The 15,982-nt window shown below is 40.0% G+C and overlaps 1 protein-coding gene across 5 annotated transcripts in view; it reads left to right on the top strand.

The window, feature by feature from the left end:
• Utrn (utrophin) overlaps window positions 1–15,982 on the top strand; it is a 508,244-nt gene that overhangs the window by 355,555 nt on the left and 136,707 nt on the right. For all 5 annotated transcript variants that reach the window (XM_052169847.1, XM_052169848.1, XM_052169850.1 and 2 more), the window contains one exon: window positions 5,084–5,240. In XM_052169847.1, the coding sequence (XP_052025807.1) occupies window positions 5,084–5,240 (157 nt within the window). The remainder of the gene's footprint in view (window positions 1–5,083; window positions 5,241–15,982) is intronic.

Consider the following 15,982-nt stretch of genomic DNA (forward strand, 5'->3'; position numbering starts at 1 on the left):
GTTAAGACTTTTATTTGGTTGTCCCTTCCACGCTCATTTTGGGAGCAGGAATAATGTTTTGAATCTTGTTACCTTATATACATATTCTAAGTTACATTTGTTGTTGTTGTTGCTTTTTCATTGTAACACAATTTAAATTAAGTGGGCTTCACAGTATCTGAAAAGAAATCACACTTGTACCCAGGATTACAGATTTTCATCTGTGTAGGTTTTTATGCTCCAGGAGATAGTATGTCTTTGTCTTCTCTTCACTGAGATCCTTATGCAGCTTAGGAGACCAAGTTTGCAAAAGTGTTTTGACTTGTGTCCCATTTAGTTGAGCAATTTATAGTTTTCCTCCTTCTACTGTTGCTAACGGAAAGCCGTGGTTGGTTGAGGTCCACATCCTCCTAGCTGCCAGAGACCCTTGGCTGCTTCTGTGTCCTGATATTTAGCAGAGTTGCTGCCAGTTTTCCTATCTTGGGAGTGTATTTGGTGAACTTGAATTTTTCCAAATTTGATCTTCAAATATTGACATTTTGCCTTTGGTTTTGGAAGTCCTGTTGTACCTAAGGGGCGCTCCTGTGAACATTGGTTCATACTGATTACTGAGAACTGTTTTCTTCCCCGCCTCTCTGCCCCCTCCCCACCTCTCTCCTCCCCAACCTCCTCCCCCCCCTTACCCTCCCACACCTTTTCTTCATGTTTCCTTCCTTTGGACAGGCTCTCATGTGTCCCAGGCTGGCTTGGAACCCACTGTGGAGCCAAGAATGATCTTGGACTGTTGACTCTCCTGCCTCTACCTCCTGAACACCGAGATTACAGGAGGCCCCACCTCACCTGGTTTATGAGCTGCTGGGGATTAAACCAGGACATGTGCATGCTAAACAATCACTCTGAGAACTGATTTCTGACTCTGGTCCCTAAACCAGAGTCCCCTTTTAGCTTACACGATTTTCTTTGTTGATCATTATATTCTGGTGAGGAGTCAGATAAATTTCTTTGATGATAGTTACTTTGAAAAATAACTTTGGTGATTTTAAACAGACAGGTCTATACATTTCACTGTGTAATTCTTTTCCTACCAAAGCCAATTGGTTAAAAAAAAAAGCTTTTAATAAATGCATTTCTTCTAATAAGTCTTTATATTATAATTTTTGAATAACTAGTCATGTAAAAACTTATAAAACTCAGAGCTTTATAAAATCAGATTTCATCAGAACAGGATATCTGTATAAGACAGAATCCATTGTAGATACTATCTGAGGTTAATACTATAATCAGTGAGAGGGCCTATTGCACATCTTACATATGATAAATATGAACTGATGTCAAGAAGACCCTGTGATAATTATTGAAAAACCGTTTCTACAGATAATGAATTAGATAAAGCAGTGTTTTGCCTGAAATGCCCTGACCCGGTGGATGACCTGCTATCTGTAGTGTTGGGACATTTCGAGTTATAAAAGGTTTATAGTCAATGGAGAGAGACCACAACTAAGCCAAGTACAAACATACAGTTTCTCCTTACAGAGCCTTCAACCGACTAGCCAGGAAAAGGCTTTCATCTTGAAAGATGAAAGAACTAAACTGACCCAGGAACAGCAAAGGCTACTGCAGAAGCCCGTGCCTATGTGGGCATGTGGTAGAAATCTGCTAAGCACAGAGGTGCGATGTCCCGGAGAATAAACAGAACAGGTTTTCCAGGCAGAGATTCTGTCTGATGAACTCAGTGTTTATTATGGGAGAGCAGAGGCATGAGACGCACATGGACTCGATGCTTCCATTCTCATCTCAAAGCTGCTGTAGCCTTGCTTATAAAAGTATGGCCTTCATTTGTGCACATGGTCCTCCGGGGGCTGAATTCCTAAATACCATAATACTCCGTGATCAATCCCAGTATTCCTGTCTACTCAATAGAGTCCATTGCATGGAGGAAGACCTTTGCGTGCTCTTCAGGAAGCATGTAGGACCGGATTATCAAGAGGCATGATCTGTCGCTTAGTTATTGATTGATTATGAAATCTCAGGCACTGCAGATGCAGCATTAGATCTGGGTAAGAGGTCAGATACGCACAGAAGTGGTTTATTCAGGACATATTTAGCACTTCTTGGTTGAATGGAGACCTGTGATTTCTAGCTGTCTTGTGCATTTAACAAGGATTTGTAAGCAATTACAACAGCCCTGTCAGGTATGCATAATGCAGCAAGTGTTTTGCATTGTGGCTCTGTACAGGGATTTTCATTAATATGATTGGAATGATTTAGCTGTGCCCTATCTATGGCAAGAAAATTTATTGTTTATCAGGAAGTCTTGCCCCACATTAATAAGAATATAGAAAAGCTGGAGCTCAAGCAGAATCAGGATCTTGTCAGAACACAGTTTTATCAAGTGAGGACAACCCTGGCATCTGTGGAACAAATAGAAACAATAGTAAAAAAAAGAAAAGAAAATGAATTGTGTGTGTGTTGTGTATATTTATCTGCACAGGTGTGTAAGTGCATTGGAGACCGGAGGTTGAAGTCATGTGTCCCTCTGGTTTTCTTTACTTCATTAATCAGTCAGGCTTACCAGCTGATCTCAGAGCTCATGGATTCCAGCTAACAAGCTAATACAGCTAAGATTTCTTTGCCTCTCCATTGCTGGGATTATATGTAGCCACTATGCCTCTGTGCCTTTTGTTGTTGTTTTTTGTTTGTTTGTTTGTTTGATTGGTTGATTTATTTTGTTTTTTACGTGGGTTCTGGGGATCTGAATCCAGTTTTCATGCTTGTTCAGCAAGCACCCTACCTACTGATCCATTTCTCAATTCTAAACCAAACTGAAATTTAAGCTAAACAGTTTTGCGGTAGTTGTAAAATTCTTCAGACATGTTTAAGACTTCAAAATTATGTCTTAGTATTTTATAGCTAACCTTTTGGAATGGGGCATAGAATGTTCAAGTTTGAGTAGTTGGTTTTATTAGCCAGATGGCAGCGCATCTGTGAAGAGATGGAAAGATAATTGGCCTTTGCAGTAACTATGTGAATGCAAGCGTGTGGTATTTTAAAGTGCACCCAGAGCCCTGGATTTTCCTTTAGGTCTAGAATATTGGATGATAGACCCTGGTTATTGCTATGTGATAGCAAGAGATGAGCTAGATGAACTTTTAACCAAAGTTTATAACTGTTGAATGAGGATTGCTGGAAATGGCACCTAAATGTGATCAATGAGGTACCGCTTGCTGTTCACTTTGAGACAGAAGCGCACGTGGATCAGAGGCGCACAGGAGATTACCTAGTGGTCCTAGAGACAGTAGTGGCTGAGCCTAGTGGATGGCTTCTGTGTCCTTGGTAAAGAATCAGATTTATGGAAGTGAGGATCCTAATGCCAACATGGTGATAATGGTTACCTTAGAAGACATGGAGTTTGGATGTGTGCTCTATGTAGCAGAAACTTCCACTATAAGTCTCTCTCTCTCTCTCTCTCTCTCTCTCTGTCTCTCTGTGAATGGGCTCGACCCTCTGAACCTGGCTGATTGCAGACATACGAGGCAGTCCATCTCACTGGCTTAGCACTAAGTTCACATTCATGCCTATCCACCTGGGTATAGCGAAGTGCGATTCCTTGAATGAATGGAGCTTCTCTAAATAGGACATGTTTTTAAATCCAGCCCTTCTGTGGGTTCCAGTCTAGATGAATGGGTCTCTTCCAGGTTCTTAGCAAAAACCAGGAAGAATTTGTCCTCTGATTAATGCTAAGATTCTCAAAGGATTCTAGTCAACCTAAAGCCAAGAAGTGCCTCGGCTAAATAGTGACTGTTTTTTTCAACAGTTTGGAGTAAATATTTCTAATGTCTTAATTCTAACAATGTACTTCATTATAAGAAATATTGGGGGTTAATAATTTCCTCTCCTTAAAACATTAGTCTGGGGGGCTGGAGAGATGGCTCAGCGGTTAAGAGCACTGTCTGCTCTTCCAGAGGTCCTGAGTTCAAGTCCCAGCAACCACGTGGTAGCTCACAACCATCCGTAATGAGATCTGATGCCCTCTTCTGGTGTGTCTGAAGACAGCTACAGTGTATTTACATATAATAAATAAATAAATAAATCTTTAAAAAAAAAAAGATTAGTCTGGGGACTGAAGAGATAGCTCAGCGGTTAAGAGCACTGACTGCTGTTCCAGTTTAGTTCCCAGGAACCACATGGTGATTCACAATGTAACTGTAATGGGATCTGATGCCCTCTTGCTGGTGTGTCTGAAGACAGCTATAGTATATTCGTATAAATAAAATAGAAAAATAAATCTTTAAAAAAATAAGATTAGCTGGGCGATGGTGACGCACACCTTTAATCCCAGCACTTGGGAAGCAGAGGCAGGCGGATTTCTGAGTTCTAGGCCAGCCTGGTCTACAGAGTGAGTTCCAGGACAGCCAGGGCTATACAGAGAATGAATAAATTTCAAATAAATATTTTTAAACATGAAAGTTAGTAAATAGTGTCTGTGTGTCTTTTTTCTTCTGTGTGTGTGTGTGTGTGTGTGTGTTTGAAACAAACCTTCACTGTTTATCCCTTGATCAAGTAGTTTGCTCTGTCTCTGTAAACAAGGCTGATCTTGAGCTCACAGATATCTCTGCCTCTGTCTCCTGAGTTCTGGGATTAATGGCGTAAGACACCAACCAGACTCCAGATGTTTCATATGCATTCCATTTCTTCTTCTTCTAACTATGTATTTTGATAAAAATGAGAAAATTATTGAATCTTTGTATTTAATATTTGTGTAGTGTGTGTGAACGATCAGAACCTGGTTCATAATTTTAAGTATTACAGACAGAGCCTAGATAATATAGCTGTTTTGAAATAACTGTTTCTCACAGAGTTTGTTTTCTGTACCACCAGTAAGTCTTCCTTTTTCTTTTTCTTTTTCTTTTTCTTTTTCTTTTTCTTTTTCTTTTTCTTTTTGTTTTTCCTTTTCTTTTTCTTTTTCTTTTTCTCTTTGGGAATCTTGTTTGATGATTGTTTGTATGTGTATGGTGATGAGATCAGAGGAGTGTGTATCACTTTTTAACTTGCTGCTAGCTGCTGACACTTCTTAGTGGCACACCTCCTTCTTACCTGTCCACAGGGCCCATTTGGAGGCCAGTGCTGAGAAATGGACCAGGCTGCTGGCGTCGCTGGAAGAGCTGATCAAATGGCTCAATATGAAAGACGAGGAGCTTAAGAAACAGATGCCCATCGGAGGGGACGTTCCTGCCCTACAGCTCCAGTATGACCACTGCAAGGTAGGCACGACATCTGTGTACTGGTTTGTTGTTGTTGTTGTTGTTGTTTTAATCACAGCATTCTCCCCTCTTTGGCATCCAGTTGTTGGAATTTGGGCATCTTATTTAATTACATTCTTTACTTTCATTTGATTCATGGTTGATGGTTTGTTCACAGTTAACTGAAGTTGTTCATAGTTCAACTGTATAAAGGAGAATACTGCTTCTAGTTCATTATGGACTTCTAACCTTCTAGTAGGTTCCTTTTGGATATCAGCATATTGGAAAAAACTTTACAAGTTATCTTTTATTTTTATCTATGCATGAATGTATAAATGCATGCGAGCATGCATCTTAAAGGCAGGATCTTGCTTTGTAGCCCAGTCTGGCCTCAGACTTACCATGTAACCTAAGCTAATCGCAGCCTTACATGGATCCCATGGCTTCAGCCTCCCAGTGCTAGGATTACAGGGGTGTGTTTGCTGTCACGTCTAACACTACCTTAATCAGGAGTATAGAAGTCATGGTGTCAGAAAGAATTTCAGTGTAGAGCTGGAGATGGTGGTATGCCTTTGCTTCCAACATTCAGGAGGCAGAAGAAGGTGGATCTGTGTGAGTTTGAGGCCAGCAAAGGTGACATACTTAGACCCTGTCTCAAGAAAATGAATAAATACATAAATACAATTCCAAAGTACTTCTGAGGATATAGCTGTAATCAAGCTCCTCGAATGACAACTTTTGAGACTCAAAATATATCTGCAGTCACCTTGGCCATATGCTTTGGTTTGTCCCCAGTCAGCTCATAACTTATATCCCATTTATTCTAATCTAAGTTTTGCCATGTGGCTGGCTGCCTCTGCTCAGGTCTCATGCGTCTGTCCTCTGTCCTCTCCTAGGTGAACACTGTCCCTGCCATACTCTATCCCAGAATCCTTTCTGCCTCTGGATGTCCCCACCTTCTATTCTACCCTCTCCTATAGGCCATAGGATTTTTTATTGACAAGCAATGCATCCATACCCAAGATATAGCCCGGAGATAGGGCACTTGCCCAGCTTGCAGGAGATTAAAATAAGACAAACAAAAACCTGAAATCATCTTGTTCATTAAAAATTAAAAGTAGAGAAAATCTGCAGGGCAGATTTCAGTCCTGTATCAAATGCAGATCACAGTGTGAAACGAAAGATCATTTTAGGATCTTTTTACTGTTTTATTTTCTTAAACTTAGCTCCTTCTCTAAGTTACATTTGTCTTCTGCACAGATATCCACCACTACATACACTGTGTTTTCATTCTGACAATGAACAATTAATCCTGAAATGTCATCTGACATATCCCTCAGCCCTTAGATTTTTAAATATCTTCTCCTAGTCCAAGTTCCATTAATTTATTTATATCCTTTTATACTCTTTTCTCATATATTAAATATCATTTAGTTCTATTGTATTTTTCCTACCCATATGCAGTGTGAATTCTCATTCTAAGTCTGATACAGTTTGATACAATATTGTGTGCTTGTTCCCAGTTGAATGCAAATATATGTTTCTGAGGGAAGATACCATCTATTACATAAGATGTCCTTACAGATATTGATAGAAACTTGAATTTTATTTTATTTTGACCCTTGTGCTTTGTGAATAAAATTACTATTTCAGTAGAAAGACAACATGATAGTCAGATAACCCTGAGAGAGAAAGACATAGAGACATTGTTGGTCTGTAGAATTATAGAATAATAGTGGGTTTTAAGTTAGTGACTTTACAAAAATCACCATTTTCTCTGTCTTCCTCTCTGTGACTCTGTCTTTCTCTGTCTCTGCCTCTCTCTGTCTGTCTCTGTCTCTCTGTCTTTCTCTCTCTTATCCGTTGAGGCAGAGTCTCTATGTAGTCCTAGAACTTGCTATGTAGACCAGGCTGAGCCCAAACTCACATATATCCTCCTGCCTCTTCCTCCAGCTTTCTTCTGTATTATGATTATTTTCTTTCTGTGTGTCAGGGTATTGGTGAGGAAATCAAGTAATACCAAGCTTTTCTAATAATATTTAGTATTCTACATGTGTGATAAATCCTGCATATGGCCATGCCTCACTGACTTTGAATAAAAACTCGTCTTTTTTTTTAATTTTTTTTAATTTTTTTTCTTTTTTAAAACTCAAGTCTTTTTAAAAAAATTTTTTATTTTCTATATTCTTTGTTTACATTCCAAATGATTTTCCCTTTCCCAGTTCCCCCCTCCCCATAAGTCCCATAAGCCCTCTACCCTCTGCCTTCCCTCTGCCCGTTCTCCGATCAACCCTTTCCTACTTCTCTGTCTTGGTAATCCCCTACAATGCTGCATCAAGCCTTTCCAGGACCAGGACCCTCTCCTTCCTTCTTCTTGGGAATGATTTGATATGTGAGTTGTGTCTTGGGTATTCAGGGCTTCTGGGCTAATTAATATCCACTTATCAGTGACTGCATTCCATGTGTGTTCTTTTGTGACTGGGTTACCTCACTTAAGATGATATTTTCTAGATCCAACCATTTGCCTAAGAATTTCATGAATTCATTGTTTTTAATTGCTGAGTAATATTCCATTGTGTAAATATACCACATTTTCTGTATCCATTCCTCCATTGAGGGACATCTGGGTTCTTTCCAGCTTCCGGCTATTATAAATAAGGCTGCTATGAACATAGTGGAGCATGTGTCCTTATTGCATGCCCGGGAATCCTCTGGCTATATGCCCAGGAGTGGTATTGCAGGGTCCTCCGGAAGTTTTATGCCCAGTTTTCTGAGGAACCACCAGACTTATTTCCAGAGTGGTTGTACCAACTTACATTCCCACCAGCAGTGGAGGAGTGTTCCTCTTTCTCCACATCCTGGCCAACACCTGCTGTCTCCTGAGTTTTTAATCTTAGCCATTCTGACTGATATAAGGTGAAATCTCAGGTTGTTTTGATTTGCATTCTCCTAATGACTAGTGACGCTGGCACAGGGGAAACGTTCCTGAACAGAACACTAATAGTTTATACTCTAAGGTCAAGAATTGACAAATGGGACCTCATAAAATTACAAAGTTTCTGTAAGGCAAAGGACAGTCAAAAGGACAAAACGGCAACCAACAAATTGCGAAAGGATTCACCAACCCTACATCCGACAGAGGGCTAATATCCAATGTATACTAAGAACTCAATGAGTTAAGACTCCAGAGAGTCAAATAACTCTATTTAAAAATGGGGTACAGAGCTAAACAAAGAATTTGCACCTGAAGAACTTCAAATGGCTGAGAAGCACCTTAAAATTCAAGTCTTAAGTCTGATGATATTTTCCTTAAAGAACCTTGGTCTTACCACAACAGTCCCTGCTGGCCCTCCTAGTCAGTTCTTTTTTCTTAACTGTGCCTCCCAGTACTATTACCTAACTTCAGGGCCTATTCCACTCTATCTTACACTCTATCTATTCCACTCTATCTTACAACACTGCCTGAATTACTCTGTTTTAATTCTTTAGCCCCCAGCATTGGAACGATCGAGATGACGCTGATAACGATGCTGGTAATAATGTCAGTTTCTTTACTCCATAAGACTTTATGAGCAACAGATAGATCCTGGGTATGATGCTTGTCACTGATGAGTCATCCCTGAACAAAAAACAAGTTTTTGTAGCCAGGAGTGTTGCTCAGTATTGGAGTGCTTTCATCGTGTGCAAGTCTCCTGAGTCATCCCCAGAACTACAAGATAAATATAGGAAGATGCTGGAGAGATTGCTCAGGGGTTAGGAGGACTCACCCAGGTTCAGTTACCAGCACCCACATGGATGCTCATAGCCATCCATGACTCAACTCTAGTTCCAAGGGATTCAATACCATCTTCCGGTCTCCACAGGCAGCAGACATGCATGCACATACATGCACTTACACATTTAAGATAAAAATTAATAAAGCTGAGAAAAATGAATAAATAACTCAAAACCCAGTTCTTGACTGATGTGGCATGAAGCGAAAAGAATAAATAGTAGCTGTTTTTGTTGTTGTTGTTGTTGTTGTTTTAAAATACATTTAAAAAGAGAAAAACAGGATTGGTGGTTGCCTTGAATACAGGGGATGAAAGGGAAAAACTCAAATGTGTCATAGGGCAAGTGTTTTTGACAAAGCAAATGGAAAGTAGAAATATCATTTAAACAATAGGGAAAATTCTGAGAAAGCAGATGGGGAGAGAAATCAAGAACTTGAGTTTTGACATGATAAGCTGCCCATGCTCATTAGGAAGCTGAGTATGCAAACTTGACATTAGAGGAAAGGTTAGCAGCTCTAGAGAAAAAACTAAGCGGGAATGCATAGATCAGCTACAGGATTGGCTGAAGCCTCATTGGAAGTGATTGTAATTAGGAAAAAAAATGATGTGTGAGAAATGAGGAGTGAGGAATCCAAATATCACAGGTATGAAAGATGAGACCGAGATCGCAGTGCAGTAGGAAGAGAGCAGAGTCCAGGATACCGACTAGGACTGTTTAGACACATTGTGAATCCAAGGATCTAATACTGCTGAGCAGTTGAGGGAAAAGAGGTCAGACCATCGCACATCCTGAAGGCATTGCCTCGAACAAGACTGAGTTTAGTCGCATGATAGAATTTGAAGTATGATTGGAGTAGATTCTGCAGAACATATAACCTGAAATACCGAAATGTATTTGGGAATTTGTTTTACAGAGTGTGAAGGAGTATGTACAGCATAAATATGTACTCCAGTAATCATTTTTATAAAGATGGAGAATGATTCTCTGCGCTGATGGAAACGACTCTGGAAAGCAGAGTGAAGTCAATGATGTGTAGTAGAGAAGATCAGAGGAAGAAAGGACCAGGGGTTTGCTCAGGAGGACAGGGAGTTGAACCATCTTAATAGCAAAATACATGGAATGTGTAGGCCTGGATGGGGCGGAGTTTGGTGGATTTGAGTTTGGAAACATGAAGGCATTATCAGTGAAATGAAAAACAAGATCATCAACTGAATATAAAAAGGAGTGCTGAAGATGTAGCTCAGTGGTAGAGTACTTGTCCAGTATTCACAAAGGCCTTGGTTCAATCGCAGCACTAGGCTGGGGAGTAGGTAGGAGTCAGAGGAAAAAAGATGTAGAGATTTGAAGAGAGCAGAAGTAGAATATAGTCTAAAAGTGTGTTAAAAGGAGGTTAAACTAGGATGCTTTCACAGCATGACAGGCCAACATTATAGGAAGACTTGATGTTGGTGGTCATGAATTATCCATTGGGCTGACTGATTATTCCAGTTCAGAGACTGGTGTGTGGGCTTGGCTTGTAAAGAAAGCAAGTGTTAGATGAAGAAAGGATGTTTTAGGGCAGGCTGCTGTTACTGCCAATGCTTAGTGTTTTCCTGTGAAAGTGTTTTATACAAATGGCGTCTGGAGGGAGGTCCTTGGCTAAGAATCTGATGGTGCTCTGAGAAGCCAGGGTAGGGGTGGGACCATCTGTGTGGATATCAGAATCAAATTGAAGAGGAGGGCACACCTGTTGTCAAAAGGATGACTGAGAAAGATTAGCCATGAATGGCACCGTAGAAGAGTAGAAGATTTTAACCTAGAAAGGACACTACATATTTTTTCTGGTCATGTGTGTTGAACTACTTCTGTGTTTCATCGCCATTCCCAGCAGCGTGAATACATTCATTCTCATGATTTTACATTTGCTTCTGCCTGGGTGCTTCATTCTCTCCAGTGTCAACTTTCCTGGCTTAAATTAATGGGTGATGTTATAGTGGATTCACTACCACCTTTTTACTATTTAGTTTTCTTTACTTACCTTCTGATAGGGTAAAAAAAGTAAGCAGTAAACTATTTTAAAGATTAACGATATATGTAATATATTTTCACTATATTAATACAGTATTCATTTATTGATGAAAATAATTCATAAGTTTAATAGAAACAAATCACTACTTATCTATTTTGCTTTAGAATATATGCCCTGATACAGAGCAGTATGTACTGGAAAGATCCTATGTTGATCATTGCTGATACAGGAAGATTATCAGATTCACTGGTTCACTCAAGGTGATGTTTGTTCATAAGTATAGTGATTGATATCACATCAGGACTTACCCCTATGAATTACACAGGAAGGAAAACCTCAAGAGGAGAAATTAAGGCTTAAACTGGATTCTCCCATATTTTCTCCCATATCAGGTTGCGCCATTTGCTATGTTGTTGTGAATAGAGCTGTGAAAATTAGGGATGTGTTGACTTTTCATTGGTGTGGGATACAAGTGTGCTGGGTAGACAGTCCACTGGGAGTCTGTGCTGACATGGATGCAAGGTGCACAGGAGAAGGATGAGGAGAAGCAGCTAGCCGCTCGGATGCACATCCGTGTGGGTGAGAGATGAGAGCAGACATTGCTTTTGAGGAGATGACAAGGGAGGATCTGGAGCTGAAAGGCAAAAACCTTTACTTCACAACTGGCTTTGTCATCCTTGGTGACTGTTTGGACATCAGAGTGAAGTACAGAAAAATTGGCTGGCTCGTAAAACATCAATCACTTATTCACTAGAGTTGTGAAGGCTCGAAATCCAAGATCAAGGAACTGGGAGATTTGATGACTGGTGATCTGCTCTGGGTCAGAGAGTATCTTTCTCTGTCCATCTGTGGTGGAAAGGGCTCCTTCCTAAGGGAGTGAATCGCATGCTTGAAGCTCCCTCCCTCACGATCTGTTCCCCTCCCATGCCCTATGCCTCCTACTGCGACGATAGCTTTGCAGCTTTTAGGGAAGAATAAACATTCAAACCACGATGAATACTCCCAGCTCCTATGTAGAATTATTCCAGATGAAATAATGCGACTGACAATGATTTTCAAAAATGTGAAGTGCCATAGGGCAATGTATCACTTTCAGCAATCATGGGTATTCTGTCAAAAGCTGCTTTCTTTTCCTAACAACCAAGAGTCCTTTTTAAAATTACATAATTATACATATGGTACAGATGGGTATAATTATTATTAGTTATGTTAATATAAGTGCACATGATTAGAATTAGAACATAATCATTATGCATTAGTACGATTACAGCATAATTTTAAAAAATGTGTTACTTGTGTTGGATATATGTGTGTATATATATATATATATGTATGTATATATTTGTCCAGCAGAAGTGACTTATTGGAGGAGGGATTTGTTTTGACTCTCAATTTCCTGTTGGGGAACGTCTGGCCACATTCATAATGGAATGACTGGTTCCTGCCCATGTGTCTTGCTTCTTTCTCAGCAGATGAGGAAACAGAGTACCCTGGATTGCTTCCCCATTGCTTTCATAAGGCACTTGGGTGAGAAAAGGCTTGCAGGTTAGTGTATCATCCACAGCGGGAAGTCAGAGCAGGAGCTCAAGACAGAACCCTGGGGGCAGGAACCGAAGCAGAGAACAAGGAAGAATGCAGCTCACTGGCTTGCTCAGCTGCCTTTCTTCCACAGCCCAGGCCCACCTGCCTAGGGGTAGGCGGTGGATCGGTGCTCCTACAGCCACTAGCAACTAAGAAAATACCCCATAGGTGTGCATACATGAGAGTCTGAGGGAGGCAGTCACTTCACGTAAGTTCCCAGGTCTGTCAAGTAAACAAACCAAGATTTTCCGTTGCATAGAAAGCTTGGGTCTGAAGTAGAGGTGTCCTGGGATACTCTAGTCATTGCTACTGGGCTGCATATCTGAAGGCTTCCAGCACCTCCCTAAATAGTACCACCAGCTAGTGCCCAAGTTTCCACACACTATCCTGTAAACGTAACTTTTATTCTTCTGTAATGGTTGTCTCAGAGACCTACTGTCTCTCTCTGCTAACCTAGGCCTAATCCTGAAAGTATTTTTTTTAGCTTCTGTACAATCTTATCTAGGCCTAGAATGTTTTTAGCTTCTGAGACTTACTGCTGAATACAATCACGCTCTCTAGCTCTTTCTGATCTCTGACTGGATCATCCAATCTAGCTTCTCTGAGTTTCTTACTGAGTTGCTCTGCTTGGCCTCATACTAACTTTATGTTCTAATTTTCTGTCTCCTTCCCATTCTCTGGTTGGATCCTTCCTCAATCTGTCTCTGTAAAACTCTCTCAGTAAAACTGCCTCCCTCCCCCCTCCACTGCTCCACTGCTTCCTTTTCCTCTCTCTTCTCCTGAGAGTTGGGCAGAGCCTATTCTGGTAAATCTTTCTCTGTTTCATCACTCTGTCTGCCACTCAATTAAACATCATTTCAAACATGGGCGTTTCCTTCTACAAACTAACTTTTAAAGGTGTGTGCTAGGGACTGAGCCGCACCACAACTAGAAACAGGTGTTTTCAGTAAAGAACAAAATCTCAGGGTTCACAGTGTGATAACATATGCAGATGAGGCCTGTCTGAAGTTACTAGCCTTTCTCATGGAATACCACCATTATCTGAAAAATCTCCGACAGTTGAATTACAGTAGAGTCAAGCAATTCCCTTAAAGTTAGTCTCTTACAGGTGTGTTGCCAGGCAACTTTTTTTTGAGGGGGGTTGTTGTCATTTTTATTATCTGCTTTATATGTTTAAATTTTCCTGATAAAGTTTTTAAAAAGTCTTCCTAATTTAAAAGAACTTTTAAACTTTCTGGCATATATTTTATATATATGATACCCTTCCAAAGCATTTCTTTGATAATAGAATTACCAGTTAGTTTACCCCCCACACCCCCTGTATACTATTCACTGAATGCCTTATATGTTAAAGTTGGTGGCTATGTCCAGAAAGCAATAAAACCTGTCCTCTGCACCTCTGTGGTATGTTTTAACAGTTCCTATTCCCCAGAGATCTGTTCTTGTGGTTTGTTTGGATGTATCCAGAGGAAATCCTGTCCATTGAAAATTTGGCTCTGAGATCCCCAGTTAGAAAGACAGTATAGGATCATGGTTTAAATCACTCCTTGTCCAAATGTCTTGCAGCTATAGGTGAAACATTAAAAAGCAGAAAACCACCCATAGCATTAACTCTTCTCCGAAACATGGTGGCCACCTGTAGCTTACATGAAACCAAGTAGCTAGTTAAAGGTTGATGCTCCTGGAGAAATGGAGAAATGAAAAAAGGCTCACAGGAGGGTGAGCCTGACTGAAGGCCTGGGGTGACATCCCTGCTCGGAGCCTGTCTCTCCTTGCTGGTGTGAGCCATCTATGAATGGCAATTCCTCCACTTTTTAGTATAAATGCTAGATCCTGCCTGTAGTTTTCTGGAAGACGTGTTGTGTTGATACTAATGCTACCGGGCTTGTTGCTGAACTGGCCTGCGGCTGGGTACAAGATAGACCGCTCAGCACGGAAGCTGGTGTTTTCTCTTGTAACTGTTGAGTCTGTGTGCATTCATTCTGTTTCTGATGCTGTGATCAAAGACCCTGACGGAAAGTACCTTGTGAGAGAAAGGGTTTATTTAAAGCTCACAATTCCAGGTTACGTCCATCATTTTAGGGAAGGGATGTTAAGTAACCAGGAACCGGAAGCAGCGAATCCTATCCATGCACAATCAAGAGTAGAGAGAAATGCTTTAATGCAAGAATTCTTACTACTCCTCTCTTTCCTTACTGTTAAGCGATTCAAAACCTAAGCCAAGGCGAAGGTGTAGCCCACTTAATGCTGGGTGTTCCCTCATCAATTAACGTAATTAAGGAAATGTCCCATAGACATGCCCATAGGCTGACCAAGTATAGACAATTCCTCATTGAAATGTTTTCTAAGCTGATGCTAGACTGTGTCAAATTCGCAGTTAAAACTAGCCACTACAGTCTGTGTTGGTTTTGATCACCTCTGTCTTAATTCTGTATTGGGTATATGAGCTCTTTCAGGGAAATACAACTTCATTCATATCTGTTAACCATCCAACACAGCCCAACAGTGTTTTCCTCCACCTCCCCACTTCCTATTTGTTATATTCCAGACTTTGCAGATTGGGTAGATAATACAATCATGTTACTTTCTCATATATATATAATTGCTTTAAATATTAAAATATAAAATATAAATATATAAATATAATATTAAATATTAAATATTAAATAAATATATATTAATTCCTTTAAATATTAAAATAAATAACTACTATATAAAACTTAGTGGCTTGGAAAATGAGTGAAGATGGCTGAAACTTCCTCTCAATGACTTTAATTAATTAATTTTTTTGGCCTCACTTTGAGTCTTCAGAAAGCAGATGATTTATATGTAACTTTACTATCAACATGTCATCCGGTCAGTGATTTCTTATAAAGCACCTACAGTGTGCATAGCATTGCTATGAAATGCCATGAATTAACTTCAGATACTCAAAAGTTGCCTGCAGTTGCGAAAATTCAATTTGCAGTTTATTCACAGTAAGGTAAATACTGAGTTATGCATAGGTAATTATCAGAGTTCTCGAATGCTTTTCCCAATAAAATGCATGTTGGTTTTATAAAAGCAAATCACCAAGAATGATTAAATTGCATGATTCAGGTATAATTTCCCGGTGTGCATCCTTTCCCTCAGGGTTATTTTGCCCTTTGCCTAACTCATTTTAATTTCTTATATCCAGACCTCATTATGTAAGAATCAGGACATTTGGGCCTTAAACCAAATTGCCAAGATACATAAGAAAACTTACTCATTAAAGTAACAGATTCTAATGTCGTTTTAAAACCTCTACCACGTGTGAACATCCATCACTAAAGAGCCAGAGGCAGGTGGATTTCTCTCTATGAGTTTGAGGTCAGCCTGGTCTACTTAGTGACTTCCATGTTGGGCAAGGCTATGCAAT

The sequence above is a fragment of the Apodemus sylvaticus genome, chromosome 23 (assembly GCF_947179515.1).
Source record: "Apodemus sylvaticus chromosome 23, mApoSyl1.1, whole genome shotgun sequence".
NCBI classification, from domain to species: domain Eukaryota; kingdom Metazoa; phylum Chordata; class Mammalia; order Rodentia; family Muridae; genus Apodemus; species Apodemus sylvaticus.